This window comes from Ovis aries, chromosome 5 (assembly GCF_016772045.2).
Source record: "Ovis aries strain OAR_USU_Benz2616 breed Rambouillet chromosome 5, ARS-UI_Ramb_v3.0, whole genome shotgun sequence".
NCBI classification, from domain to species: Eukaryota; Metazoa; Chordata; class Mammalia; order Artiodactyla; family Bovidae; genus Ovis; species Ovis aries.
The window spans coordinates 37,035,911-37,062,589 of NC_056058.1; the positions used below are offsets into that span (position 1 = coordinate 37,035,911).

The 26,679-nt window shown below is 51.7% G+C and overlaps 1 protein-coding gene across 1 annotated transcript in view; it reads right to left on the reverse strand.

The window, feature by feature from the left end:
* The window catches only part of COL23A1 (collagen type XXIII alpha 1 chain), a 380,991-nt gene that overhangs the window by 14,570 nt on the left and 339,742 nt on the right, over positions 1-26,679 (reverse strand). The window contains exons 6-13 of the mRNA XM_042250383.2: positions 11,389-11,415; positions 9,939-9,965; positions 8,562-8,588; positions 4,395-4,511; positions 3,360-3,395; positions 2,976-3,002; positions 1,281-1,334; positions 271-315 (exon numbers count right to left, since the gene is read on the reverse strand). Coding sequence (XP_042106317.1) covers positions 271-315; positions 1,281-1,334; positions 2,976-3,002; positions 3,360-3,395; positions 4,395-4,511; positions 8,562-8,588; positions 9,939-9,965; positions 11,389-11,415 — 360 coding nt within the window. The remainder of the gene's footprint in view (positions 1-270; positions 316-1,280; positions 1,335-2,975; positions 3,003-3,359; positions 3,396-4,394; positions 4,512-8,561; positions 8,589-9,938; positions 9,966-11,388; positions 11,416-26,679) is intronic.

A 26,679-nucleotide genomic window follows, 5' to 3' on the forward strand; every position in this document is an offset into this window, starting at 1 on the left:
CTCTTGCCTGGGGAGGAGGAGAAGAGGGAGGAGGATGGGACTCTCCTTTTCACATCCATAATTAAACATTTTACCCAAAGCATGTATTAAGAATTAAAAAGCAAAAAAAATTAAAAAAACCCAACCCACTAATGAAATATTAGTATTAAAAAAGAGACTCCAAGTTCTTGGAGCCCCACTGCTCCTCTGGGATATCTGGGGGACAGGGGCTTCAGAAGGAATGAGGTCCCTGAATCTCACTGGGGTGGCTGGGGTGGGGGAACTGCTTACCCGCTGCCCCGTGGCTCCATCAGTGCCTGGGTGGCCGGGCTCCCCCTGTGGAGACACATAGCTGCAGCTAGATGTGTATGGCTGAAGCCAAAATTCCCCTGCCCTCTCCAGTGCCCTCTTCCCCAAAGAGCACAGGGCCGAATGGATGTGACTGGCATCTCCCAAGTTGAGGGAGGAACTGTGGGACCTTCCTCTGACCCCTTGTTGTGTAGACAAGATGGACCACTGAGGCCCAGGGGCCCAAGGCTACACAGTGAAGGCCTTGTCACTACTTGAGACCACCTGCCACCTGACTCCAGGCCAGCCTCTGCCAAGGCCCAGACCCTTGGGCCAGGGACCAGCTTAAAAGGGTAGGGTAGAGGTGAAACCAGCCCCCCCCCCCCCCCCAACCAGGATGGGCCTTCAGGAACCAGCAGCTCTCATGATGTCACCTTGGGCCCCAGGGCTCTGTCTGTGCCATTCTCTACCTGCGGCCCCTTTGCTCCCTGACTGGCCCTGCAACAGAGGTGTCTGCTGTGGAGCTTCCAGGCTCTGCGGGCTTCCAGAGGAGGTCCTGAGCCTGAGCCCACCCTGGGGTGGGTGTGGTGAGTTCAGTACAGCCCCCAGGACTCAGGCCCCAGGCCCCCTTCTGGCTTGGTCTTAATCCATGGTTGGAGAAGCTCGGGGGCTCAGTCAGGTTAGAGGAAGCCTGGCCAGGATTTGGTTGTGTCTTAAGGGGATAGGGGCCAAGGAGCACAGCCGGTTCCTGGCTTGGGGGAAAGGCAGGGTGGGGCCACCTGAGATGGGAGCCAGAGGACTTGAGGGTGTAAGGGGAGCCCAGTGGCCTGGGGGATTTGCCAGGCCTGTTGGTGAGTGCGACCCTGGCCTTCCTGCTGGCCTCCCTCTGGCCTGCCCTGGTAATCAGCCCACGTGCCTGCGATGCAAAAGGGTTGGGTAGGCGCTTCACCAGGCAGGTGGGAACTGGGGAGATGGGAGGCAGGGGGAACACTGGAGGAGGGATGGGTACCTACCTTGGGCCCTGGGGGTCCAGAGAGCCCTGGTTGGCCTGGTATCCCGTCATCCCCCTGAAGAAAGAAGAGTGGAGGCTGCAGCCTTCAGACTTGGACACGTTGGCTGGGTCCTCTGGCAGTCAGCTGGCCATCCCCTCTCTACTTCCTAGCATGCCAGTCCACTCTTGATAGCAGCACTGATCACACTGGGTCAGGGCAGTGCTCCCTTCCCTCCTTGTCTCTCTTGGGCAGGGGTGGGGTAAGACCCACTTCCGTCCCCTGCCCCCACTAGCCCAGAACACAGCTCAGTAAGTGTGTGCAAAAGGACTGGATTGGCTGAAGGAGAGGTAATTCATTCCCTCTGTGAACAAACATCTCTGAGCACCCTCTGTAGGCCAGGCAGACAAGATCCCTGCTCAGTGGGTCAGAGGAGACCAAGGGCCAGGAAATATCCAGAAAAATTCACAGCCTCATGCTGGGTAGTGGATGTGCCCGGATGAGAATATAAAGGAATGGTGGGATAGAGAGGGACTCAGGGAGAGTGTGGGCTTCAGTAGGTAGCTGCGGATGGCCCTTCGGAGGAGGGCACAGCTTTGCTGAGACCAGTATGAGGAGGAGGCCAGGCCATGGGAAACAATGGGGGAAGATCAATCTGGGTCAGTGGTTCCCAAACTGGAGGGCACGTTAGCACCACTGGGGGTTGCTTGAACAGAGCATGCCCACCTCTACTGTCTCTGACTCAGTGCCTTTGGGCCCTAAACACGAGGGTCTAACGAGACCCAATGATGCTGATAATACTGCTGGTCCAGAGATCACACTTTGAGAACCAATTTGACGTGGGAACAAATGATCTGCCTGAGTAATTCTGTGTTTGGTGTATTTCTCTAAGAATGGGTGAATGAATGAATGAATGAATGAATGTGATCCTGGCTTCTGAGACAGGTAAGAGCAGCCACCCACAGCGAGGACTTGGGTTTGGTCCCACTGTGCCCAGCCCCTGCTTTTATCTCCAGCCACCTCCCATATCCCTGCCAAGAAGGCCCTCCACAGCCACCCCCATCTCGTCCCCAGAAACACTGGGCTTACCCTGGTCAGAGCCACCTGGACACCAGCCTCCTCCTCCTCTGGTAGAAGTGGCTCTGATGACCTCCACCCAGCATAGCCCATAGACCCTGAGCTCCTCAGAGAGATTCGCATGGGTGATGGGGCTGATAGTCCTGGACTCCAGTCTGACCCTGACCTGGTCCTTCCCAAGCTGAGTGATCCTGGGCAAGTCACTGCTCATGGGGGCTATGATGCCCCCAGTCTCAGAAGGAAGTTGAGAGATTAGAGGGAATGCATTGGAGGCCCTCAGCTCCCAGAAGATGCTCACTAAAGATAGCTCCTTTCCCCCACTTTCTCTCCTGCCCAGTTCAGGGGCCCTGGTTCCTGCAGGGAGGACCATAGCCTGCCTTCCACCCTGGCAGGTGCTGCTTAAGGAAGAAAAGAGAGCTGACAAGCTAACGGGTTTCATTATTCAATCCTCACAGCCTGCTGTGAAGGTAAGGCAGGAAACGTCTATCATGATCTCATTTGACAGAGGAGTAAACTGAGGCCCAGAGAGGAGGTGAAGTCTAACCCTGCTGCTTTGGCTTCAGTGGGGGAGGAGGAGGAAAAAGGGGTGGGGTGAAGGAGCCTTCTATGTCCAGGCCTGAGACAGGAGTGAGAGGCACTCACCTTGGGCCCTGGGGGTCCACTTGGGCCCTGGAACAAGAGAAGAAGGCGTGTTAGACATCATCCCAGAGGCTGCACCTGGGCTGTCTTCCTTAACATCCTTGTTTTATAAAGGGTGACATCAAGTCCCAGAGGGTGGCAGGGCTGTCTCTGGAACCCAGCTGAGCCACGTGTTCGTATCTTGGACAGAAATCTGTATTAGATCCCAAGCCATGATGAGTGGACTGCAGGCTCTCTCCCAGGGGTGTGGGGTTGTGAGAATGTTGCCCAGGTATGCACACTGGGCTGCACTCCCAGCCCCGCTGTGGGTGTGCAGGGGAGAGGAGCTTCCGGGACTCGAACCACGGCCCTGCCTGCCCAGGCCTCTGAAATGCCCTGGATACTGACCGTTGCACCATTTTGTCCAGCTTCTCCCTTGGGACCCTGAGGAGGCATAAGAGAAGAGCACTGAGGCGGGGTGGGGGAGCGGTGTCACAGTTGCCTGAGCCTGTATCTCCTGCCAGACCCTGGGCTGGGGCTGCATGTACGTCCTCTCATGCAAGTACATTTTTGTCCTCACCAAACCTCTGGAAAGTGGGTGTCACTGTCCTCACTTCACAGATGAGAAAGCTGAGGCTCAGGGAGTTATGTGCTCAGCACGACAGGGAATCGGTGAGCCAGTTGAGCAGTTGCCCTGATAGGGGACCCTGGAGGCAGTGTAGGGGGCATGCCAGCTCTGCACTAGAGGAAGCACAGTCCAACCTGAGCCCCTGGGGGAGGACAGGGGGCGGTGCAATGAGGTCTGACCCCGCTGTTTGGGTTAGGACTAAGGGGGCACAACAGTGGCCTCATACTAGGGAGAAAGAGAGAGAGAGAGATGGAGAGAAAAGAGACAGAGAGAGGGAGAAGAGGCTGGTAGAGAGCTGCAGAGACAGGGTCTCAGGGTCAGGACTGGGACTGAGATTATAACCAAGGTGAGAATCTATGTGGTTAGAGAGTGGGGTGAAGAGTTGGGTCAGAGTCTATAGCTGTGAGTGGGGTTTGGATAACAGTCTGAACTGGGGGTGTGGATTTGGATTTGGAAATGAGTTTGGGGTCAGATTTGGGTTTGATTCCTGGGTCGGGAAGATCTCCCGGAGAAGGAAATGGCAACCCGCTCCAGTACTCTTGCTGGGAAATCCCATGGACAGAGGAGCCTGGCGGGCTACAGTCCATGGGGTCAGAAAGAATCTGACATGACTGAGTGACTAACACTTTCTCTTTCACTTGGAATCAAGGCCTATGTTGGGGTCAAGGACCTGGTTTGTGTTAGATTAAGGTGTGATTGGAATAGGAGTCTGGGTTGGGGCTGGGGATAGGATAGGGTGGGGGTTGGTTCTGGGATCAGGGTTGGGGGGTTTGGTAATCACGTCCCGCGTGGTCCAGCTCCACGTCCTATCTTACCACTGGGCCTGGTGCTCCCCTGGGGCCATCTTTCCCGGTGTCGCCAGGAGGGCCCCGGGCCCCAGGGGGTCCTGGGGGCCCTGGAGGCCCAGCAGCTCCATCTTGCCCTGGATCTCCCTGAAAGAGATGGGGCCCAGCATGACTCCGAGGGTGGGTGGAGGGAGTTCTGGGCTCCAGAGAGTGAGAGAGAGAGAGGCCTCCTCAGAGGGGCGGCCAGATGTCTTCGCCTTCCCAGCGTGCGGCCGGCTTGGAGGAAAGGGGCTTGTTATTCGGCCTCTTGCTACTTCTTTGTATACAAAGGGACAGGACAAGTCCCTTGGTATATAAAGGGACATGACCTACACCTCTGCATGAGGGGCCAGTAGGATCTCGTACCCTCCCCCGTATGCATCATTATTCCATCTCAGTGCCTGAAGCCCAGCTACGGAGTTTAGGTGAGAGATGAGACATATTAAGTGTGGGACAAAGCACACGTGCCCAAACAGCCCCCTTCCTTTTGGAAGGGAGGGGACTGTTTGCCTCCTGAAAGACCTTCCTGGTCACTCAGCTCCGGCTTTATTAAGTGCTAGAGGCACACTCTCGGGCATTGGTCCCAGAGAAACACTGAAAATATTGAAAATTAGAAACATGTCCACACAAAAACCCATACGTGAACGTTCACAGCAGCTTTATTCACAATAGCTCCTCATGAGAAACAATCCAGATGTCCCTCAGTGGTGAATGGCTAACCAACTGGGGTGCGTCCATATCTCAGAACACTGCTCAGCAATGAATAAAAAGAAACAGAACACTGACTCATGCAACAGCCTGGATGCGTCTCAAGAGATTTATGTGGAGCGAAAAAAGCCAGTCTCAAGATGGCTACTAGATGGCTGAGCTACACGAGAGTCTCGGAATGCAAATTTGTGGAGATGGAGCACCGATCAGCGGCTGCCAGGGGTTAGGGATGGGGGCTGGAAGGGAGATAACTACAGCTATAGAGCAGGAGGGCTTTTTGTGTGGTGGTTGCACAAATCTCAAGAGTGATAAGATTGCATGGAAATACACAGATGCGCAAATAAGTAAAATGGGTGAAACTGGAATAAGGTTGGTGTGTTATATCAATGTCAGTTTCCTGGTTGTGGTTGTACTATAGCGATGTAAGATGTCACCATTGAGAGAAACTGGATGATGGGTACATGAGGTATTATTTATTACAACTGCATGTGAATCTGTAATTATCTTAAAAAAACCAAAAAGCGACACAGGGCCACACCGTCTCTCTCTTGCAGCACCCAGTCTCTGACTCTTGGCTGTGTTAGTAACGGGTTAGACCTCAGGCAGCCAGAGCCCTCACCTTGCGGCATGTCCCCACAAGGGGGAGAGACTGCAGAGCCCCTGGCACTTCCTGCTGCTCTCGGGAGTGCCTGCCCAGTACTGGCTTAGGGCACAGTCAGGGGGCATCCCTGGCTCACAGTGCCAGCAACTCCCAACCCACCTGTTGCCAAGAAAGGAAGAAGGCTTTTATAGATTGGGCCCCTGCTGCATGCCCAGCGCTGAGGGGTGAGGTTGTCTCACCCGACCCTGTGACCTCCTGGCCAGGGCACTGCTACTTTTTTAACAGATGAAGAAGCCAGGGGTTAGAGAGTGTGACAATTTACCCAGGGTTACAGGGTAAGGAAAGGCAGGGTCTCTTCTGGCTACTGAGGCAAGAGTCTCCTTTAGACAGTTTTTTTTTCATCTGTGGACCCCACGCCATGAGAAAACTTGCCTCTCTAGACCATGGCACATATGATGTAGCTCATTTGTCTTCCCAATTAAAACAGTATCTGAAGTTCTCAATGTCCACCACACAGATCTTCTGACCAGTCTGACTTAGCCAGGGTCCTGACCAAGAGAATAGAACTCCAGCCAAAAGACAATGGCTCAGAGTGGCCGTGGTGGTGGGTGATTCCTGTCTCATTTCACTCTGTGTTAGGAATCAGCTGCTAAACAATTCAAAGGCTCAGGGTGGGCACCACTGATATGGACTCTCCTTATCAAGGCAGAAAATGAATGTCGACACTCGCGCGTGTTCTAGAGGGTGTTTAACTTCTCCTGAGTTACTTGGAATCAGGCTGGACACCCTTCTCCCCCCAGGATCGGATGGCTGAGGTCTCCCCCTAGGAACGCGGGATGAGTCGAGGGGAGCGTGCACACCAGCAGCCCAGACTCGGCCAGTCTACCTTGAGGATGCGGCGACTGTACACGTGATGGTCTCTACTTATAAAGTCCGGATTGAGCCTCGGGAAAACCATCTAGTCAGCAAATAGGTGTTTGATGAGAAAGGCAGGAGGGTGATTTGGAAACCGCCAGGCTATTTCTGGAGGCAAAACCACTTAACCCAGCCTGGAGAGAGGAAGGGCATTGGAAGTGACGGACCACAGTGAGAGGATAACAGGGAGGAGGCCAGGGGTCTCCAAATGGAGGAAACAGGGTCCAAGTGTCAGACATTTTTTTTCTTTCTCTTAAGCGTCAGGAGGAAACAAACAAGTGTCAAATTCTTTTCCTTCTCTACACAAATTTAAAAAGAGGTTTCTCTTAAAATTTTGTGTTGCCATGATGACACCCGGCTCCACTTGAACTTAACTTTTCTCAAACCTTGAGCTAACCAAGGTGTTTTTCTTATGGAAATGTTTGTCTTCAGCTATGTTAATGAACTATGCATTTACCCTAGACTTTGTCTTTCTTCAGGTTGGTTCTGCTTAAGACTCAGAACCGATAAGGGCTCAACAAACCTGTGTGTTTTACTCATACATTGTTCTCCTAATCTATGTTAATGAAACCATATATTTACTTGGAAACCTGCCTTTCTTCCAGATTCATGTCAATCGTTTTATGGTCTGGGATGACTCACCTGGTGCCAATGTTATCTCAAAAGATATGTTGTGGGTGAGGGGCCTGGTGCCACTCTGAGTTTTGAGACACCTCCTTTCTCTAATCAACAGCTCACTGATAGGTATATAACATACTGCTAGACGCTAGCAGAGGGGCACTCTTTCTGCCCCCTTCTGATGTCTATGTCAGAAGCTTTCTCTATCAATTTTATAGTTTAATAAAACTTTATTACGCAAAAGCTCTGAGTGATCAAGCCTCGTCACTGGCCCCCGATTGAATTCTTCTCCTCCAGAGGCCAAGAATCCCTGTGTCTTTCGTGGTTCATCAACAACCTTTTAACACTCTCCAAAGAGGGCGGCTATGCTTGATCCCATCCCTCGGGTTCTTCTGCAAAGGGATCTCACCCTCCCTAAGAGCTGGAGTCCATTTCTTCACCCTCTTGACTTGGGTGGGTCCTGTGACTTCTGTGACCAACAGAATGCTGTGGACATGGCGCTGTGTCCCTTCTGGAGGTGGTTCTTAACTGGCCTCCTGCCTCTTGGAATGCTACTCTTGGGATGGCCCTTCTCCCACCAGGCTGGGAGAGGCCTGAGCTACACAGAGATCCATGAGCGGGCATCTCTGGCTGAGCTCCCCACCAATAGCCACACGAATTGCCAAGACATGCTTTGTGGAGCCCACCCAGCAGGAGTCCCCACTCTGCTTCAGACTCTGTTGAGGAGACCTCTGGTTTGGCAGGAGGCACGGCTGGGTACCTGGGCCCAGGGGGCATGGAGGGCTAGAGGAGACTCCGACCTACTGTTCCCACTCAGCTGGGTACCCACTTTCCTGATTGCCATGAACCTTCATTTCAGGGGCTTGGGATATAGGATGTCAAGAGAAACTGAGTCTCAGAGGAGGAGGTGACTCACTCCACGTCACTCGGCTGGTAAGTGGCAGAATTGAACTCTGGGCTCAGGGCATCTAGCTCCAACCACAGCCTTCCCTCTTCCTGGGTGCCAGCTGCTCTCAGGAAGACCAGTCTCTAGTCCGGGCCCGGTGCCAGTCCCACTTTCTGCCTATCTATGGTGATAAGGGTGACCAGGATGTCTGCTTGTCTGTGCAGAGAATGGAAGCTTTGGCCAAATCAAGGAGCTTGGAGCTTCTACCCGATGGCTGCTTAAGTAAAAACAGGCAGCAAGATGGACCACGAGTGGGGAGGGGGCTGTCACTCACTTCTTTCTGTGATAAGCATAGGGACCCAGAAGAAATACTTATTATGACATAAAACAAACCATGTAGAGTCAGGGGAGGGTCTTGCTCGGTTCTTACCTGGGGGCCAAAGTCTCCTGGTGCACCCTAGGAACAAAAAACAGGATGACCTATCACCACCACTTCTATTACTTCTTCACATGTGTGGAGCATTTGCCCTGTGCTCAGCGCTTCATACACATGGTCTCACTCCAATCCTAACAAAAATAACATACAGACTCCACCTTATCTCCATATCCAAGGAGGAAACTGAGCCACAGAGGTCACACAGCTAGCAGATCCAGGGCTTGGAGTGAGGCGGTCTGCTATCTATTGCCAGCCTCCAGACACAGCGAAGTAGAACCCTCGAGCTTCCGGATAATGATGGATGGTAACTGATTCACTGCTTGAAGTCACCAAGCTTTGGAGCAGTGTGCTATGTAGCAGTAGATGCCAAGACAACAATTTTTCTCTGGTTTCAAGAGAGAGGTCTCCCTGCCTTCATCATTTCTACGACTCAGTGGCATTAGCCAGAGCTGGCATGAAGGCAACCACTCCACCTGCCAACTGGTGCTTATTCTTTGTTCATCTACAAAGAACACTTACTCCGTTACCATGCACAGTCTTCCCCATGAGAAGTTGGTTTTAATTTACAGATGGAGTAAGTGAGGCCCACAGAGCTGGGCAACTTGCCAAAGATGACACGGTTGCAGTGGAGCTGGAATGCACATCTGAGGCTCCAAACACCAGATCCTGCGCCTTGCTCAGCCCTGATGGTGGACGGGAACCCTGGCTGTTCTGACCTACACGGGGTACGTGGTAATGGGGGTTGTGGGTGGCGCCGAACAGCCTGGCCCTGTCCTGCTTAAGAAGTGTCTGTCAGTTCTATCACACCCAGGGCTGTTCTGGCCCCTGACTCCACTGTGGTACACACAGGTCTCCCCTCTCTCCTGCTCCCCTCCAAGGCACCGGAGTCCCAGCCCTCCAGGAGTCTGACTATGACATTTAGTGCCCAAATGCCAGGGGAGTCCTTCTCACAAAGGGCTGCAAATATCCTGGGGGTAGCTCTCTACCATTTGTTTTCCTGGGAGGTGTTCTCCCCACAAAGAATGCCATCAACAGTGTCAATTCCCCAGGCTTTTCTGGTAACTTCCTCTTTTCAGGATTGATAATTTTGGAAACCTGTCATTTTGGATAGACGGTGCTTTGAGATTTGTTACACTCTGGTGCCAGAAGAATTCAGATCCAATCCTCCAGGTACTTTAACTTGTCACACGTAAGCCTCGTAACCATTTTAGGAGGTAGGCACCACTAACCCCACTTCACAGATGAAGAAACTGAGGCTCCAGGAGAGGATGTGACTTGCCCAAGGTCACACCCTGGGACTGGAGTTTGAAGGCAGGTTTCTGGCCTCCTTTTTCAGCCTGCCATATCCGGACAGCCTCCAGCATCACTTACCTTTTCCCCTTTGGGGCCTGGAAGTCCCTGGAGAAGGAAGATAGAGAAAGAACATGGGTGAGTGAGAGGACTAGGCTGACCCCCTTCTGGTTTCCCTGAGGCCTGTGAGGCTGAGCAGAGCTGTGGGTGGCTGAGTGAAAAGAACTGTGAGCCTATCAGCCTTTAGCTGCCTGTGCTGGCCCCAAGGAAGCTCTGCATCTCAGTCCTCACCATGAGGAAGACAGCGCACTGGGGCAGTCACTGGCATCCTCTCTGAACAGGGGCAAGTGTGCTAGGCACTCCCCTTAAAGAACAGAGCTCTCCCCGCTCAGCCCTCGCTGTGCCCAGACACCAGTGAGGAGTCACTGACTCCTGGGCCTGGGGGTGTGAGAAGGTGGAGGAGGCTCCTGGCAGGCCACGGTGGTTGCCGTCACCCTCTGGCTGCAGGGAAATGTGTCTCTTTCAGTCTTGCCAAGTTATTAATACCAGGACTTCTAGGGAAGCGGGTCAGGTCACACACAAGGCACAGACTGTGGGGCTCAGAGACCCTGGGGTGGGGGCTAGGCTGTGGGGGGGGCGAGTTTGGTGTTCACACTCTTGTTCAGGGGCCTCGATCACTGGGATGGATCACTCCATCCCAAATCGTGTTCTCTTCAGCTAGTATTGAATTTGCTCATTCACTCTTTGAACAACTCATCCGTCTAGGTACTGGGTTCTTTCCTCCCATCATTTAATAATGCACCCAGCCTCAGTCAGCTCTCCAATCATCTGTTAGTCCTTTCGCTTTTCACTCAATTGTCTGCCCAACCTTCATGCATTTATACATCCACAAACTCATCTCCTCTTGCTTGTATCCAACTGTCTGTACAGTGTTTGATTCATTACCTCACTTGACTGTCCTTCCATCTACCCTCTCATCCATCCACTCATCCGTCCATCTGTCCATCTATCTAACTATCCATCTGTCCTTCCTTTCTTCCATCCATATCCAATTAATTTAATTATGCTATCTGTGTGCATCTTATTTATTCTGCTAAGGACGCCCATGGACCACCTCTGATCCAGGTGTTGAAAACTCTTAAGTGTGGTGTCCACCATCCAACTCCTGAGACTGTATGAGGGGATGCTATGTGCTGAGGGCCTGCTGGGAGGGCAGGTGTTTTGAGGGCTGACTAAATACCAGGGACAGTGTTGTTCACAGTTTTTTGCATCCCCAGCATCCCTGTGGGGAGAGTTAATATGACTGTTTGACAGAAAAAGAAGGCTCATGGTTGGGAGGTGAAAAGGCCTCCCCAAGGCTGCACAGCCAGTAGCGGGTGGGGTTGGATTTGAAGTCAGCTCTGACAGTCAGATAGCTCTCTCCATGGTGAACCACATTCTCAGTGGCTCCTCCCTCTGGAGCCCATGGTTATTCCCAACCCCAGGGGCAGCCCCAGCCCAGGACACCTACAACTGCCCTGTTATCACTTACAGGCTTTCCATCCAGACCCAGTGGCCCCTGGAAAACGAGAAAGAGAGACAGAGAGAGCACAGAGGTTATATCTCTTCTGTGTTTTCTGACCCAGAGGCCCTGAGTGACAAGAGGCCAGAGCCTGCCCAGAGTTCATGGTCTTGGGTACATTTCACATGGACTCAGGCTGGGGCATCCCTGTGTTGCTTGTTGCCCAGAATCCCCTCCTCCAAAAACAGAGCCCATTTCTCCTTCAAAGCCACCTGCCTCCATCACCCCACAGGATTTGGACATGTGACCACATTCCTTCCGCCAGGCTGAGTGGTTCAGGAATGACTGTCATGCCCGAGGCTCTGAATGGTGGAGCTTTAGCTTTGTGGTATCTGCCGATGGCCAGTGACCACCGCACAGAAGCCTCCACCATCTCCCCCTCACCTGTCTACACACCTGACAAAACCTTGCTGAGCTCTACCTCCTTGTGGGGGAATAGATCCAATGGGGGTGCCATGGACTGGGTCTGGCTGGTCTTGACCAACCCTTGCCCGCTGGGCCCAGCTATAAACAGTCAGTTTCCCTGGCTTGGTCTCCAGGCTGCCCTGGCAGACAGTCATCCACCAGCTCCCCAGATGCTGTGACAAGGCTACCCCTTGGTGCCCTTGCTCAAGTCCCTCACTCCAGGAAGGAAACCAGGGCAGTTCTTAAAACTGGTCCCCTAAGTGCTTCCGGCCACTCGCTTTACATTCAAGTCAAGGGTCTGGATGTCAGGGCAATGGCCTGGGGGCAGCTGGGATCCCAGGAGAAGGGGGAATGGGGTCATTTCAAGGGCTCAGGCCCTGGAGTCTCCTGGTGAGGTGCTATTTCAGTCCCCGCCATCTGCAGCTCAGCCGGAGCTGCACGAGCTGGTCTGTCTTCTCCGGCCAGCTCCTGGCCATCTTGACCTGGATACGTATGAAAGGGCTCTTCTCTTCAGCAGTCCACTAAGAGTGGGCCTTGCCCCCATCTACCCAGCATGGGCTCCGGCCCTGATAAGGCCATGTCCCTCTGGGCATCTCTACCTAAGACCCCTCACCCTGGCCTGGCCTTCCCAGCTGCCATAACACAGAGGGCCCAGTCCCATCCTGGGTCTCTTCTGGGGCTATTGGTGGCCTCCATACTCTGCCTGAATCATAACAGAAGCCCTGTGTAAGGCAGGTGTTATCATTCTCATCTTACAGAGGAGGAAGCTGAGGCCCAGTGAGGGGAAGGCATTGCCCCAGGCCAGGTAGCCAGAAGAAGTCAGGACTGGAGCCCAGATGGCAGGGACTTCAATTCTCTGTGGACACAGAAGCCTATACTACACTCAAGCCCTGGCAGTGGTCTCACCTGGCCTCTGGCCACTCTCTCTCCCTCTTGTCTGCCCTTGTATTCCTCTGTTCAAACTTTCTTTGCTCTGTCCCATTGCCCACTGGATCTTGCCTGTCCCTGGACCCCCAGTCAGCTTGTCCAGAGTGGTTGCCATTGCGGACTCTGTGCCCAGGCCCTGAGTGTGTCTGTCCGTCCTGCCGACCTGAGCCCAAACATAGTGCACACTTGGCCCCTCTTTATGCTGCATGGTCTAAAAAAATCATAATGCAGATGGAAATTAAAAAGAGACGAAGATGCAGCTTAGAACTAAGTAACATTCTTTCCTTTTCAAGAAATAAGAAGGCGAGGATGCAGAGAAAAAGGAAGCCCTGTGTGTTACCGATGGGAGTAAATTGTGCAGCCACTAGGGAAAACAGTATGGAGGTTCCTCAAATAATAAAAAACAAAACCACCTTACGATCTGGCAATTCCACGTCAGGGTATTTATAAAAAAAAACCCGAAAACAATAATTCAAAAAGATACCTGCACCTCCATTGCAGCATTTGTCACAATGATGAACAGAGAAACAACCTACGTGTCCACTGATGGATAAACTGATAAGGAAGATGTGGTATACACACACACACACACACACACGCACACACACAGAGAAATACTATTCAACCATAAAAGAGAATGAGAGGAGCTTGCCTTTTCAACAACACGGCTGGACTGTGAAGTGCATTATGCTAAGTGAAAAAGCCAGGCAGAAAAAGACAAATACCATATGATCTCATTTATGAGTGAGTGAGTGAGTGGAAGTCACTCAGTTGTGTCTGACTCTTTGTGAACCCAAGGACTATAGTGGATGGAATTCTCTAGGCTATAACGAAGGAGGAAACAGACAGAACAGGCTCCATCTTGAAAGCAGGACTCCATCTTGGGCCGGACTGTGGACTTTGAGCTCTATGCCCAGCATCTATGGAAACGACATACCAACTGGAAAACCAGGCCCTCTGAATGGAAGAGCCCCAGGGCTCATACCTAGACTCTCTGTTGCCTAAAAGAATACCCGAATTATCTGTGTCACCGAATAGAATCATACATTCTGTTATGCTTATTGGGGTATGACCACAGGCCTATTGATAATTGTCCGCTGTTAACTACCTAGGCTTAAGGCATATGTATTACAGGTTAACTTTGATTGTATCTTTCTTTTCCTTTGTTCAGACTAGTTTCAGGGAATTTGGGGAGGTGGGTTTGGGCAGGTACACTTAGGGTATATGAGGTTTTCAGAAAAACTGGTCTGGGTCCTTGGCTAAGAGGAGACTCCACCTTGGGCCCGCTGGTATAACAAATTGCACTCCGCTATCTGCATTGTCCTTCTGAGTGAGTTTGTTTGCCAGAACATGTGGCTACAACATTTGGTGCATGGGCCGGGAAATTCCTCACTTTGAGGAGACAAGTCCCATTCGGGACTACTCTGAGGCCTTGCGACTTGAATCTTCTAGAGAGGAAAAGGCACCTCGCCCTTCTGGAAGGATTCTGCTTCTCAATGCCTGGACCTTTCACATTAGCAGGTAGTGGATGGCAGCAGGGGAACTGAGCGCTCAGGTGACGAGGAACCCACCCAGTAAGGTGGAAGAGGGGGCCTGATCACCACCCTGGAGGGATTAGATGGGGCACAGACCCACAGGAGCCTGGAATAGGCAGGTGGCAACGATTGCTTGGTACACAGGTTGACGAGTGTGTTAGGGCTTAGGAAGGAAAATTTGTGAAGGTTATTTAGGAAGCGGTGTCCACGCTGTCTTGGGGAAAATTATTACCAAGCAATTGCCAGGGGATTTTTGGGAGAAGAAACTTGGTTTTTGTATGCTCGTATTCTGCCCTCCCCAAGGAGGTGTCCCATCTGCTATGAAATTCTTAACCCACTCGGAATTGTCAGGCTAGAAGGAGGGGGATACATAAGTGAGTACAAATTGGCTCTTTTGGAGACAGACTGGGACGTGGGATATTTAACCCATCTGTGTTTTCATCCGCACCTGATCAAGCCCAAGGCAGAATGGACTTTAAAAGGTAAGGGAGAAACAGTCTTGGACCACGTGGTGTTCTGGTTTGGGTGTGCTGACCAGCAGGTGAAGACACGCTGATCCCCCTTCTCCCTTTGGGATCTGGCAGGTAAGGCTCTTCTCACCCCAATTAGGAAGGAGGCAGAATGGCAATTTAAGTGTCATTGAGTGGAAATATCAGAAGTACATAGGGTACTGAGAACTTCGTTCAGTTTAGTTCAGTTGCTCAGTTGTGTCTGACTCTGCGACCCCATGAATCACAGCACGCCAGGCCTCCCTGTCCATCACCAACTCCCAGACTTCGTAGACAGAATAAAAAGGAAAAGTAGAAGGTATGAGAAGGTAAGCAAGATGGGGGGATGTGAATCTAAGGCAACTTTATTGGAGTGCGTGATTAAAAGTTTAAAGAAGGGATTAGGAGGAGACTATGGGGTGAAGATGAAGCCTAACCGCCTCCACATACTCTGTGAGGTCTAAAGGCCCCCTGTGGGAGTAGGATGGCCACCAGAGAGCACCATGAACTTAAAAATACTGGAAGCAGTCTATGCAGTAGTCACAGGAGAGCCAGGGCACCTGGATCAATATCCATATATTGACTCAGGCTAGGGTTAGCTTAAGACCCTCCTACTTGGACAAGATTCTGAATTCAGAAGGGAAAGGGAAAAATATTAATGGCACAAAAATTGACTGATGATAAAAAAGAAAATTCTACAGGATTTGGACAGGGACGACCTGACCCCTCCCCCACACCGGATAATGACGCGCCCGCCGCCCAGTGCTCCACCAGGACTGGAGGCCGCCTTAATGCCTGAACCAGGGCCAGGTGAAGTTCCTGAGCAGCCACTGCTCTTCCACCAGCTCTCCCGGAGTTCGTAGAGCCGCCGTTTTGGCAGGCTCCAACCCCAGCAAAGGAGACCTCTGGTCAATGCCCCCAGAATTCCACCTCAGCTGGACCTCCTAAATTGTATCCACCTCTCCTGTAACCCCTCAAGATGAATGGAGGTTGCACAATCTCCCGGAAAGGAAACCGGACGGGCTAAACAGTCAAGAGAGAGTTAACTCAACAATTCCCTGAGGTCTGGGTGGAAGACAACCCCCCTCAGGCTTGCAAAACAAGTCCCACTGGTAATAGAACTCAAACCAGGTACAACTACCCCAGCACTCTCCTTGGGCCTGCCAGACCTTGCTAAGCCGTTTACTCTTTACGTGACTGAAAAGGACAAGGTGGCTATGGGAGTGTTGTCCCAGACTGTGGGGACATGGGACAGACCAGTGACTTATCTCTAGTCAGCTGGACAATGTTGCCACTGGGTGGCTGGGAAGCTTATGGGCAGTTGCTGCAGTTGCCTTACTGGTTCGGGAGGCAGCCAAGCTGACTTTGGGCCAAGATTTGTTTGTAAAAGTCCCGCATGAGGTCAACACTCTCCTGCGAGGGGACCCTCATAAATGGCTGTCAACATCCTGGATTACTCAATACCAGGGACTGTTATGTGAGAACCCCCATGTTACTACTGAGCCTTGTCAGGCCCTGAATCTGGCCACTCTCTTTCTTGTGGGAGAAGGTGGGCCCTCACATGATTGCAAGGAAATATGCCAGCAGATCTGACTTGAGAGACCAGCCAATCCTGGACCCAGATTTGCTCCTGTACACCAATGGCACCAGCCTGGTGAAACAAGGACAATGACTGTCGGGATATGCAGTAGTCGTGGAAGAAACCATTGTTGAGGCTAGCTCTCTGCCGTCACAGTGGTCCGCTCAACAGGCCGAACTCTATGCTCTAATCCAGGCCCTCCAGCTGTCCAAAGGACAGAATCTCAGAACTGCACCGCCTGCTCACAGGTCAATGCTGCCTCTCGGCACAGACAGAAACCTCCAGGGATTCAGGTAAAAGGCACGCTGCCCTTTGAACACCTGGAAGTGGACTCACTGAAATGAAACCTCACCAACACTACCATTACCTGCTGGTCATGGTATGTACATTCTCAGGATGGGTAGAAGCTTTTCCTACCTGGACTGAAAGAGCATCAAAAGTAGCCTCGTGCCTGCTTAGGGAGATAGTTCCCAGATTTAGATTTCCTACCAGTATTGGATTGGACAATGGCCTGGCTTTTGTAGCTGACTTAGTATAACAAGTAAGCAAAACTTTAAACATTAAGCGGAAATTACATACAGCATATAGGCCCCAGAGTTCTGGGACAGTGGAAGGAACAAACTGGACACTTAAAGAGACACTCTCAAGTGGATCTTAGAGACTGACTGTTCCTGGGTGGACTTGTTTCCAAAGGCTCTGCTCAGACTCAGGATGACCCCACAGTCCCATGGCTCTTCTCCATACAAAATTGTGTATGGGAGGTCCCCTCCCATAATAAAACAGGTGTCAACAAATTTGTCTCAGGTAAGGGGAGATGAGATTTCACAGCAGATGCAACAACTGGGTAAGGTAATAAATCAGGTAACTAAGTTTGTACAAGAAAGGGTGCCATTCCCTCTTGGGGAACAGATTCACGAATTTGTGCCCGGGGATCAGGTGTGGTCAAGGACTGGCAACATGACTCCTTGGCCCCACATTAGAAGGGTCCAAATATTGTTTTTCTAACCACCCCTGCTGCTACTGCTGCTGCTAAGTCGCTTCAGTCATGTCCGACTCTGTGCGACCCCACAGACGGCAGCCCACTAGGCTCCCCCGTCCCTGGGATTCTCCAGGCAAGAATACTGGAGTGAGTTGCCATTTCCTTCTCCAATGCCTGAAAGTGAAAGGTGAAAGTGAAATTGCTCAGTCGTGTCCGACTCTTAGTGACCCCATGGACGGCAGCCTTCCAGGCTCCTCCGTCCATGGGATTTTCCAGGCAAGAGTACTGGAGTGGGGTGCCGTTGCCTTCTCCACCCCTACGGCAGTTAAAGTTGCAGGTGTCACTCCCTGGATCCACCACATGAGGGTGAGGAGAGCATACCAGGCAGACCTGGAGAGCGCCGAGTGGACTACACAGAAGGACCCCACTGGGCCCCGTGAAACCAAGATCATCTTAAAGAAGAAACAGAGATGAAGCTCTACAGTAAACTGCTGCTACTACAAGGACTTGCTGGTGTCATCTTGAGACTAACCATAGTTTCAGTACAAAGAGGGACCTGTGCTATAATCAAAGTTGAATGTTGTGTATATATTCCTGATTTATCTGGCTATATATCAGCCACCCTAGATGACATGAAAGGCCAGGTAAAAGTTATGTCTGATGATAATCTTCCTTTTTGGACTTTGGTCCTATCTTGGGTAAAGGGTGATTGCTGGAAAACTATATTTACCATTGTTATAGTTGCTTTGATAGTTCTGCTTTGTGGACCCTTTATTTTGCAATGTATTATGAAATTGTAACCCAAAGGTTGATGTTGTTCTCCTAAATTGGAGGTGGGAGAGTCAGGGTGCAATATACCCCTATGAATGATGCTCATACTATAAGTTAAGAGCATCGAGAGGGGGGAATGAAGGAGGAAACAGACAGAACTGGCTCCATCTTGAAAGCAGGACTCCATCTCGGGCCGGACTGTGGACTTTGAGCTCTATGCCCAGCATCTATGGAAACGACATACCAACTGGAAAACCAGGCCCCCTGGATGGAAGAGCCCCAGGGCTCGTACCTAGACTCTCTGTTGCCTAAAAGAACACCCTAATTATCTGTGTCACCGAATAGAATTATACATTCTGTTATGCTTATTGGGGTATGACCACAGGCCTATCGATAATTGTCCCCTATTAACTACCTAGGCTTAAGGCATATGAATCATGGGTTAACTTGATTGTATCTTTCTTTTCCTTTGTTCAGACTAGTTTCAGGGAATTTGGGGAGGTGGGTTTGGGCACGTACACTTAGGGTATATAAGGTTTTCAGAAAAACTAGTCAGGGTCCTTGGCTAAGAGGAGACTCTGTCTGGGACCCGCCAGTGTAATAAACTGTACTCCGCTATCTGCATTGTCCTTCTGAGTGAGTTTGTTTCCCAGAACGTGTGGCTACAACAATAATACTGGAATGAGTAGCCTTTCTCTTCTCTGGGGGATCTTCCTAACCCAGGAATCGAACCAGGGTCTTCTGCATTGCAGGCGGATTCTTTACCAACTGAGCTATGAGGGAAGCCCTCTTTTTGTATGTGGAAACAAAATAAATGAGCTTATAGATAGAGAGAACACACTGAAGGTTGCCAGAAGTAGGGGAGTGGGTGAAATGGAAGAAAGTGTCAAAAGGTACAACCTTCAAGTTACAAGATAAATAAGCTCTAGGAATGTAACGTACAGCAATGATGACTCCAGTTAACAATACTGTATTGTATACTTGAAAGTTACTAAGAGGGTAGATCTTCTTCACCACAAGAAACAAAACAAAACAGACTAAGGTGTAGCTTAGAACTAAATGAAGCTCTTTTCTTCAAATGCCAGGGGGCAGAACACAGCAGCAGCTGGTGACATGAGCTGGCCTTGGAACTAGATTGCATGATGAATTCAAGACACTCCTGATAAAGGCCAGGGTACAGAGCAGGGCTTGCTTTGGACTTGACTCCCTTTTCTTTGCAGGGTCTGCCCTTGCCACAGCTCTGGGAGACTGGTGCCATGTCTCTTCCTACAGATGAAGAAACTGAGCCAATGGAATTGTCCAAGGGCTTGAAAGAGGCCCTGCTCTCCATGCAATGCTCTCTCTCCAGCAGCCCAGGATAGCAGGAGTGATGGATGGCTATCCAGGGAATCTGGGGAGAAGCCTCATAGGCTCCGCCTTCCTTCCAGGATTTCTGGTGCCTCTGACTCTCTGAGTGAGGAGACGCAGGGCTCTCTGGACCCTCTTTCACTTTGACCCTCTGCCAGGCCCAGTTCCAGTTGGCGTGAGGCATGCAGTGCCATGGTGCCCCTCTTTTCTAGAAATGACTGCTGCAGAAGGGAGCTTGCGGATGTTCTCTTGGCTTTGACCCCAGAGGGGAAAACTGAGTGCCACCAACTGTCTCTGAGAGCATTCTGAAGGCCAGACCTCAGCAGCCCCCTCCAAGGAGTGATGAGGGGCCTCTTGCCTTCCAGGCAGGATGCTCCTTTCTGCCACCTCCAAGACTGTCCCAGTGGATCACTGACAGTGCAGCCTTGGTTCCCAGCTTGCTAGTTTGTGAGAAGCCCCCTACATGGCAGAAAATTAAGTTTTCAATCCGGGGTCCTGCCTGTATTTGGGGTCACAGGGCCCTTGGCTCCTGGGACTTGATAAAGTTTGTAGTTTCAGAATAATGGCAGAGGGGGCATGAAGAGCAGCAACCTTGGAAATGTCCACGGTGAGGCTGAAGGAAAGTTACGAATTCCTCAGGGACTCAAAGCTGGAGCTGTATGTGGAGAATCCCATGGACAGAGGAGCCTGGCGGGCTACAGTTCATTGGGTCACAAAGAGTCAGACATGAGTGAAATGACTTAGCATGCACGTGGTTAGATATGATGCCAAGAAGATTCCCTTGGCAAACATAGAATGGTGACGTGCAGATATTTAGAGACCAGAGGGTGCTGGCCTGACTTCGGGGATGGAGCTGACCCACAGCTATGGCTTTGGTCTATGGAGGTGGCTCTGGGCTCATCTCTGATGACATCGGGGCAGGAAGGTTATGCCCAGACCCTTGAATTCTCTGTCTGGGGAGATAGCTGATGCGTGGAGAGGCTGCTCAGTGACCACGGGTCATGGGGAGTCACTGAGGAGGGGACTCACAGAAGGGTGGGGTGGAGGAGAAAACAGCTTGGCTTTGGAGTCAGATGGACTTGCCCAGCTTTGGGGCATGATTCTGACCTCTCTTATCTTGGGAGAGGCTGGGGCCTGGGCTGTGACCCTTAGAGGATGGGCCCTGCCCACAGTCACCCTAATACTGCTTTTACCAAACTGATGTCCGTGGAACACTGGTGTCTTGCAGGGTGTTAACAGGCTTGCCTGGGGTAAGGAATTCTATGGTCAAGTAAGGAGTTGTTGTTGAATTACCAAGTTGTGTCCCACTCTTTGAGACTCCAGGGACTGCAGCACTCCAGGGTTCCCTGTCTCTCACTGTCTCTCAGAGTTTGCCTAAGTTCATGTCCATTGAACCGGTGATGCTATCCAACCATCTCATCCTCTGTTGCCCTCTTCTCCTGTCTTCAATCTTTTCCAGCATCAGGGTCTTTCCCATTGAGTTAACTGTTTGCTTCAGGTGGCCAAAGTATTGGAGCTTCACTTTCATCATCAGTCCTTCCAAAGAGTATTCAGAATTGATTTCCTTTAAGATTGACTGGTTTGATCTCCTTGCTTTCCAAGGGACTCTTAAGAGTCTTCTCCATAGCAGACTTTTTTGAACCATAGTTTGAAAGCATCAATTCTTCAGCGTTCTGCCTTCTTTACTGTCCAAGTCTCACATCCATACACAACTACTGGAAAGACCATAGCTTTGAATATATGGACCTTCGTTGGCAAAGTGATTTCTTTGCTTTTGAATACACTGTCTAGGTTTGTCATAGCTATCCTGCCAAGAAGCAATCATCTTCTAACTTCATGACTGCAGTCACCATCCACAGTGAAGTAAGGAGTTATACCCTGTGAAATAGATTTCTTTCCTGCAAGACTTGCCTGAGCCATCATTCTGCTTGTGGGTCTCCCAGAAGGTAATGTTCCCAGCTTCACTGGATCCCTTGTCTCAGGGCCTGGCTGAATCTTTGCAAAGCAACTGTGATGGCAGGCTGTGTGGATGAACCTGGTGTTTCCATGAGTTGGAAGGAGGTCCAAGCCTGGCTCTGAGTGCTCTGTGAGGAAGAGAAACATTCTGGGGAAGGGTAGGTCTAGTAGATGGGCTGGAGCAAGTCCAGGCTGAGTGCCCCAGCTGCTGACAAGCTGGTTTTGGGCAGGAGGGGCATGTACTGGGAAGCCAAGCCATCTTGAAGAGCAGAGCCCCAGACGGGGTGGTGGCAGGGCCTTGGTGGCAGGGGGTCTTATCCTGTCCAGACAGCCCTCCCTTCCCCGACTCTCGGCAGTCCCGGCTGCTTCTCTTCCTGCATCTCCCACCAGAGGAACAGAAGGAATGACACTGGGCAGCCCACAGAGTGAAGGCAGGACGTGGGCCTTCCCTGGGTTCAAATCCCCTCTCTGAGCCTCAGCTCCCACAGAATGGGTGATCCTGAGGGTCAGATGCCACAGCACTGTGCCTGGAGGCGCTCGGTCCCTGCTGGCTCCTTCCCCTGCCTGATCAAAGCCGTGGAATTCACCAGAGGTTTTCAATGCTTTCTGCCCTCCACGAAGCTAGACAGCTGTTTACAAGCCTGGGTTATGCTTTAAATCACTCCTCCCTGGTGCAGATCAGCTGAGCTCCAGGGCGATTCTGGTTGTGTAGAAGCAAACAGAACCTCGCTCTGTGCTGAATCTCAGGCCAGGAGGACAGAGCCCCCATGCTGGTCCATCCCCTTGCCTCGCTCCACAACCTGAGCAGCCTGGAACCTCAGTTTCCTCATCTGTAAAATGGAGGTCATGCCTTTCTCTCTCTTTCTTTTTTTAATGCCTTTTTCTCAAATGACAAGTTCAACATGGGTCCCAAGATAGTCTCCTTGGTCTCCTCTTTCAGATCAACCCAAGTTGTGAGACCTACAGGTAAGCAGGCATGGAGTGGAGTCTGCACTGGCCCTGGGGTGGGCAGCGCTGGGGAGGGATGTTTGTGTGGCCTTCTGAGTGGCTGGCAGTGAGATGCCAGGCTGTGCCACTGCCGAGATCTCTTACCTTTGTGGGTTTGCTCCCTCCCTCACCCCTTGGGTATTTCCTAAGCAGGGTTCCATGGAGCCATCTTTCAAAAAAAAATATTAGCAAGTATGGCAAAAGAGAGGAGGTTTCTTGGTGAAGTAAGTTTGGGCCATGGAGTGTGCCAACTCTGTCACTGGAGCTTCTCAGTGTGGCCATGGAACAAAGCCTTGGAGGGTCCCCGAGGCAAAGAAGTTGTGCAGACTGTTTGCTCCGTGTGAGGCTGGCTCTGTTCCTCCCTGTTAGCTGTGGCTTAGGCCTCCCAACTGGCGAGAGTATCTGTTGTATGGAACTGAATCAATATACTGTCCGTGTTTAGACAGAGACAGGAGTAAATGCTCAGACCAGCTGGAGCTGGGTGACTATCTTGCTTTCTGGTTGTAATTAACGCTGACAGCTCCTGTCAGGGAATGAAGCCCCCTCCAAATGCACCAGAACAGGGCCCCTGGATGGGGGGCTTACCAGGATTATCAGTCCAGGTCCAGTAATTATGGCCCAGATGTTGACAGTTCATCAAATTACAAGGCTGTTGGGGCCCAGAGTCCCAGCCTGGGACGTGCGTTTTCCTGTGCAAAGGCTCTCTCATTAGGGCTGTCCAGTGGGCAAGGGGGTGGATGGGCAGTGCCCTCGGGCAGGTCAGTACCATGTGGTTCTGATTTCTCAGGTCAGGCTGTTTGCATACACACGGGCCACAGCACGACTGTCCGGGCTTAGCGATTTCCCAGACTTGAATTTCACTGTAGGGTAAGGGAAGAAAGAACCCCATTCTTACGTCCAGGCTGGCTGCAGCTTGTGTCTTGCTGGCGGCACGTGCCTTCTGGAGAACCCCTTCCTGGGATCTCAGGCCCTTTGTAGAGTGGTCTCTGCAGTCACCTGCTACACTTCAGAGTGAGCTGCGGGGTCCAGCTGTGCGGGGACCTAGGAGCCTGCCAAGGTCGGAGCCCTGCCCTTCACTTGGCCCTCCCGTGCTGCCCCCTCTCACTCCTTGTCTGGGCAAGGGAGGGCAGGGCTGGCCTGCAGCCAGGTTTGGTTTAGTTGCAACATTTAAAAATTGGTTTAGTTGCAACATTTAAAAACATAAACATCTGGAGCATGGACTTTTATTGAAAAGCTGAAGATGGTTCAGCTGGGTTCACATGCCTGGCAACAGCTGCTGGGCCCAGCGCAGTTCCCAGGGCCTCACAACTGGCCTACTGTCCTGCTGAAGTGACCTGTCAGCTCTGTAGGGGCATCTGGCTTTGTGACCCTTGGCCTAGAAAACCCACTGGTCTCTTTAGCTCTGTGATTTTGTGAGGCCGGAAAGCCAGCTGGCTTCTATTTTGGGGAGAAGACATGATCAGTGAACACGCTGTGTGCCCTGGAAGCAATAACACGTATGTCCATTACACCTCTTGTTTCCTCCTCTGTAAAGTAGGTGTGGTGTGGATGGAATGATTTCCTATAGGTAACAGTGTCCAGACTAGAGCTGGGCACCCAGGGGCTTGAATGAATGTGACTGTAATGTGCTGGGCCAGCTTCGGTGTAAAAATCCAGGAAATGAGGCAGAGCTAAAAGACACACACACACACCCCTTTGCCTTCTCACCTGGAAGTCGTTGACCCTAAGCATAGCCCTGTGGGGCAGATACCGTTATTACCTCCATTCCACTGATGAAGAAACTGAAGGTTGGCGAGGCTAGGCATAGCCAATTTGGCCTGGGACCCAAGCCTGAATTTCCTGCTTAAACCCGGCATGCTTCCCACCTCACCATCTCCCTGTGGCTGCACCGGGTACGGCCTCACCCCCACCCTCAGGGCAGAGCTGCAGCTTCCCTTGGCCTAACATTCAAGAACCCCCTGTCTGCCCCCACGATACTCCTTCCAGACCCACACGTCACCTCTGAGAAGTCTTCCTCACCTTTTCCTCAGCCACACAATTCCTCAGTAACTGACCTACTGCACTGCCTTCCCGCCACCTCCCGTCCCCACTGTGACTCTCCCTGAGGATCCGGTGCCCACCAGAGGCCTGCCTCTGAAGCGTGTCTGTGACTATTTGAAGTGCCCCCTTCTCTAGATGGGCTTGCGCCATCCTGTCCCACCGAGTTTGGGTCTAAGTAGCCCAAAAAGGCTTCCCAGGTGGTATTAGCGGTAAAGAACCTGCCCACCAATGCAGGAGATCTGAGATGTGGGTTCAATCCCTGGGTTGGGAAGATCCCCCTGAAGGAGGAAATGGCAACCCACTCCAGTGTTCTTGCCTGGAGAAGCCCATGGACAGAGGAGTCTCGCAGATTAGTCCATGGGATTGCAAAGAGTCAGACATGACTGAAGCGACTTAGCACGCACGTGAGTAGAAGGACCTGCCTTTGTAGGGAGATGACCCACTGGGGCCAGTCTCTCCCAAGAAGCCCCTCTTGAAGGGTGGTTATGTAGCACAGGCTTGCATGCCTCCAGTGACAGGGAACTCACTGCTTCCTGGGCAACCTGATAGATTTGCAAGGTTTCTGTTAAGCCTGGACCTTCCCAGGTTGGATGCTATTGCGAGTTCTCTCCACTTTGTGCCTCCTTTCTGGAGGCAACTGACTTGTCAATGAAGCTGAGTGCTCCAGGCCTGCTGGCCTTGACCCTCCTCTCCTGTTCCCTCCCAGCCTGGCCTGTTTTGGGTGCACCTTCTCTCTGGACATTATCCTTGAAGTTCCCATCTGCCAGCCCCTCCTCGGCCTTCCAAACTCGGCCCACACCTCTCTTCCTTTGGATGGTGCCCTGACCCCCACCAAGCCTGGCCTGGGTCACAGACACTTGGAGCAACCTGCACCTTCTCAGCCCTGAAGTTTGATTCTCTCTCCCACTCAATCCCCTCCTCCATGAGGGGATGGGCCCTGGATGTATGTCTCACTAGTTGTATCCCAAATGTCAGACAAAGTGAGGACACAAGAAATATTTATTGAGTGAACCAATTGCCAAGTGAATTCTTCTATAAGTTCCCTACTAGCACCAGTGCTTGGCCTGGGAGCACCAGAGGGCGCTCCTGGCCCGTCAGGCACCAGCTGACTCCTGTCCTTCTGGGCCACACCTTGAGTGCTGGAGACACTGCTTTGGGAGGGGCTCCTTCAGCCTCAAGGGCTCCCCTGCTGGGGTTGGTGATCACCGTGGTTGAAGGAACTGTCACTCACTGAACCCCATCTGTACGTCCAGTGCTAGGGCGCTCATGGGGTCAGTTAATTGGCTCCCCAGATGCCTGAAGAGGGGTCACATGGGCTATGGAGCCCCAAAGCCCACTCTCTCTCCACTGCATGGGCAGGACAGAGGGCCAGTCCTTGATTTCAGGAGGATACTGTGTGGTCCAGCTTCAAACTCCAAATACCTGCTTTCTTTCAAGTCTACTCGCTTGGAAGACCTGAGTTTGCCCCAGTGGCCTAGTGCAGGTCTGTGAACATGCTCTTCCTGGCAATGTGGTGAGGGTGCTTCGCTGCCTGGGGAGAAAGGGGTCAGAGACCAGCCTGGAGGGCATCACTCTGCAAAGGTGTCACAGGAACACCTGCAAAGAGCCGGACAAACCTCTGCTGGCCTCCCATGGGCTGCTCCTGCTGTAAGCAATCCCAGAACTAGACATGGGAAGATGGTACCTCCCTCGGAGGTTTGTAATAGGAGCAGGGGGCTCCTGGGCCACTGCCTGGAAGATGCAAAATGCTTGCAAGGGTAAGTAGGGCTTCTAGAGACCAGGGGCAGGAGAGGCAGCTCAACCTTCTGTTCTTTTGGTTGCTCCGCGTGTGATACTTGAGGGACATGGGCCCAAGGCAAGGAGCCCAGGTCCAGGAGCACCTGTACTGGGCTTTTGAGGGTACCCTGGGGAAGAGGAAGGGAAAGTCAGCATGGTGGCCTTTTCCCTGGGGCCCAACTGTGGTTCCCCATGGTTCCAATCTGGGGACCATTAGCAGGGGCTGCTCAGGAAATCTGCTTTCATTTGCTCCACCCAGAATCTGGAGAACTGGGGAGCAGCCCTGCAGGGGTCAGATGAAAATGAGATGTGGAATGCTTAAGTCCAAAAACAGATGAATTTGGGATATTACAGATGAATTATTTAACTAATTACATTTTTACAATCAAAGCTGTTTTTGAACTATGAGGGTGCAAAGAAGCCTATGAATGCATGGTGCCTGGTGGTCCTTTTTTTGTTCACTTGATTAAT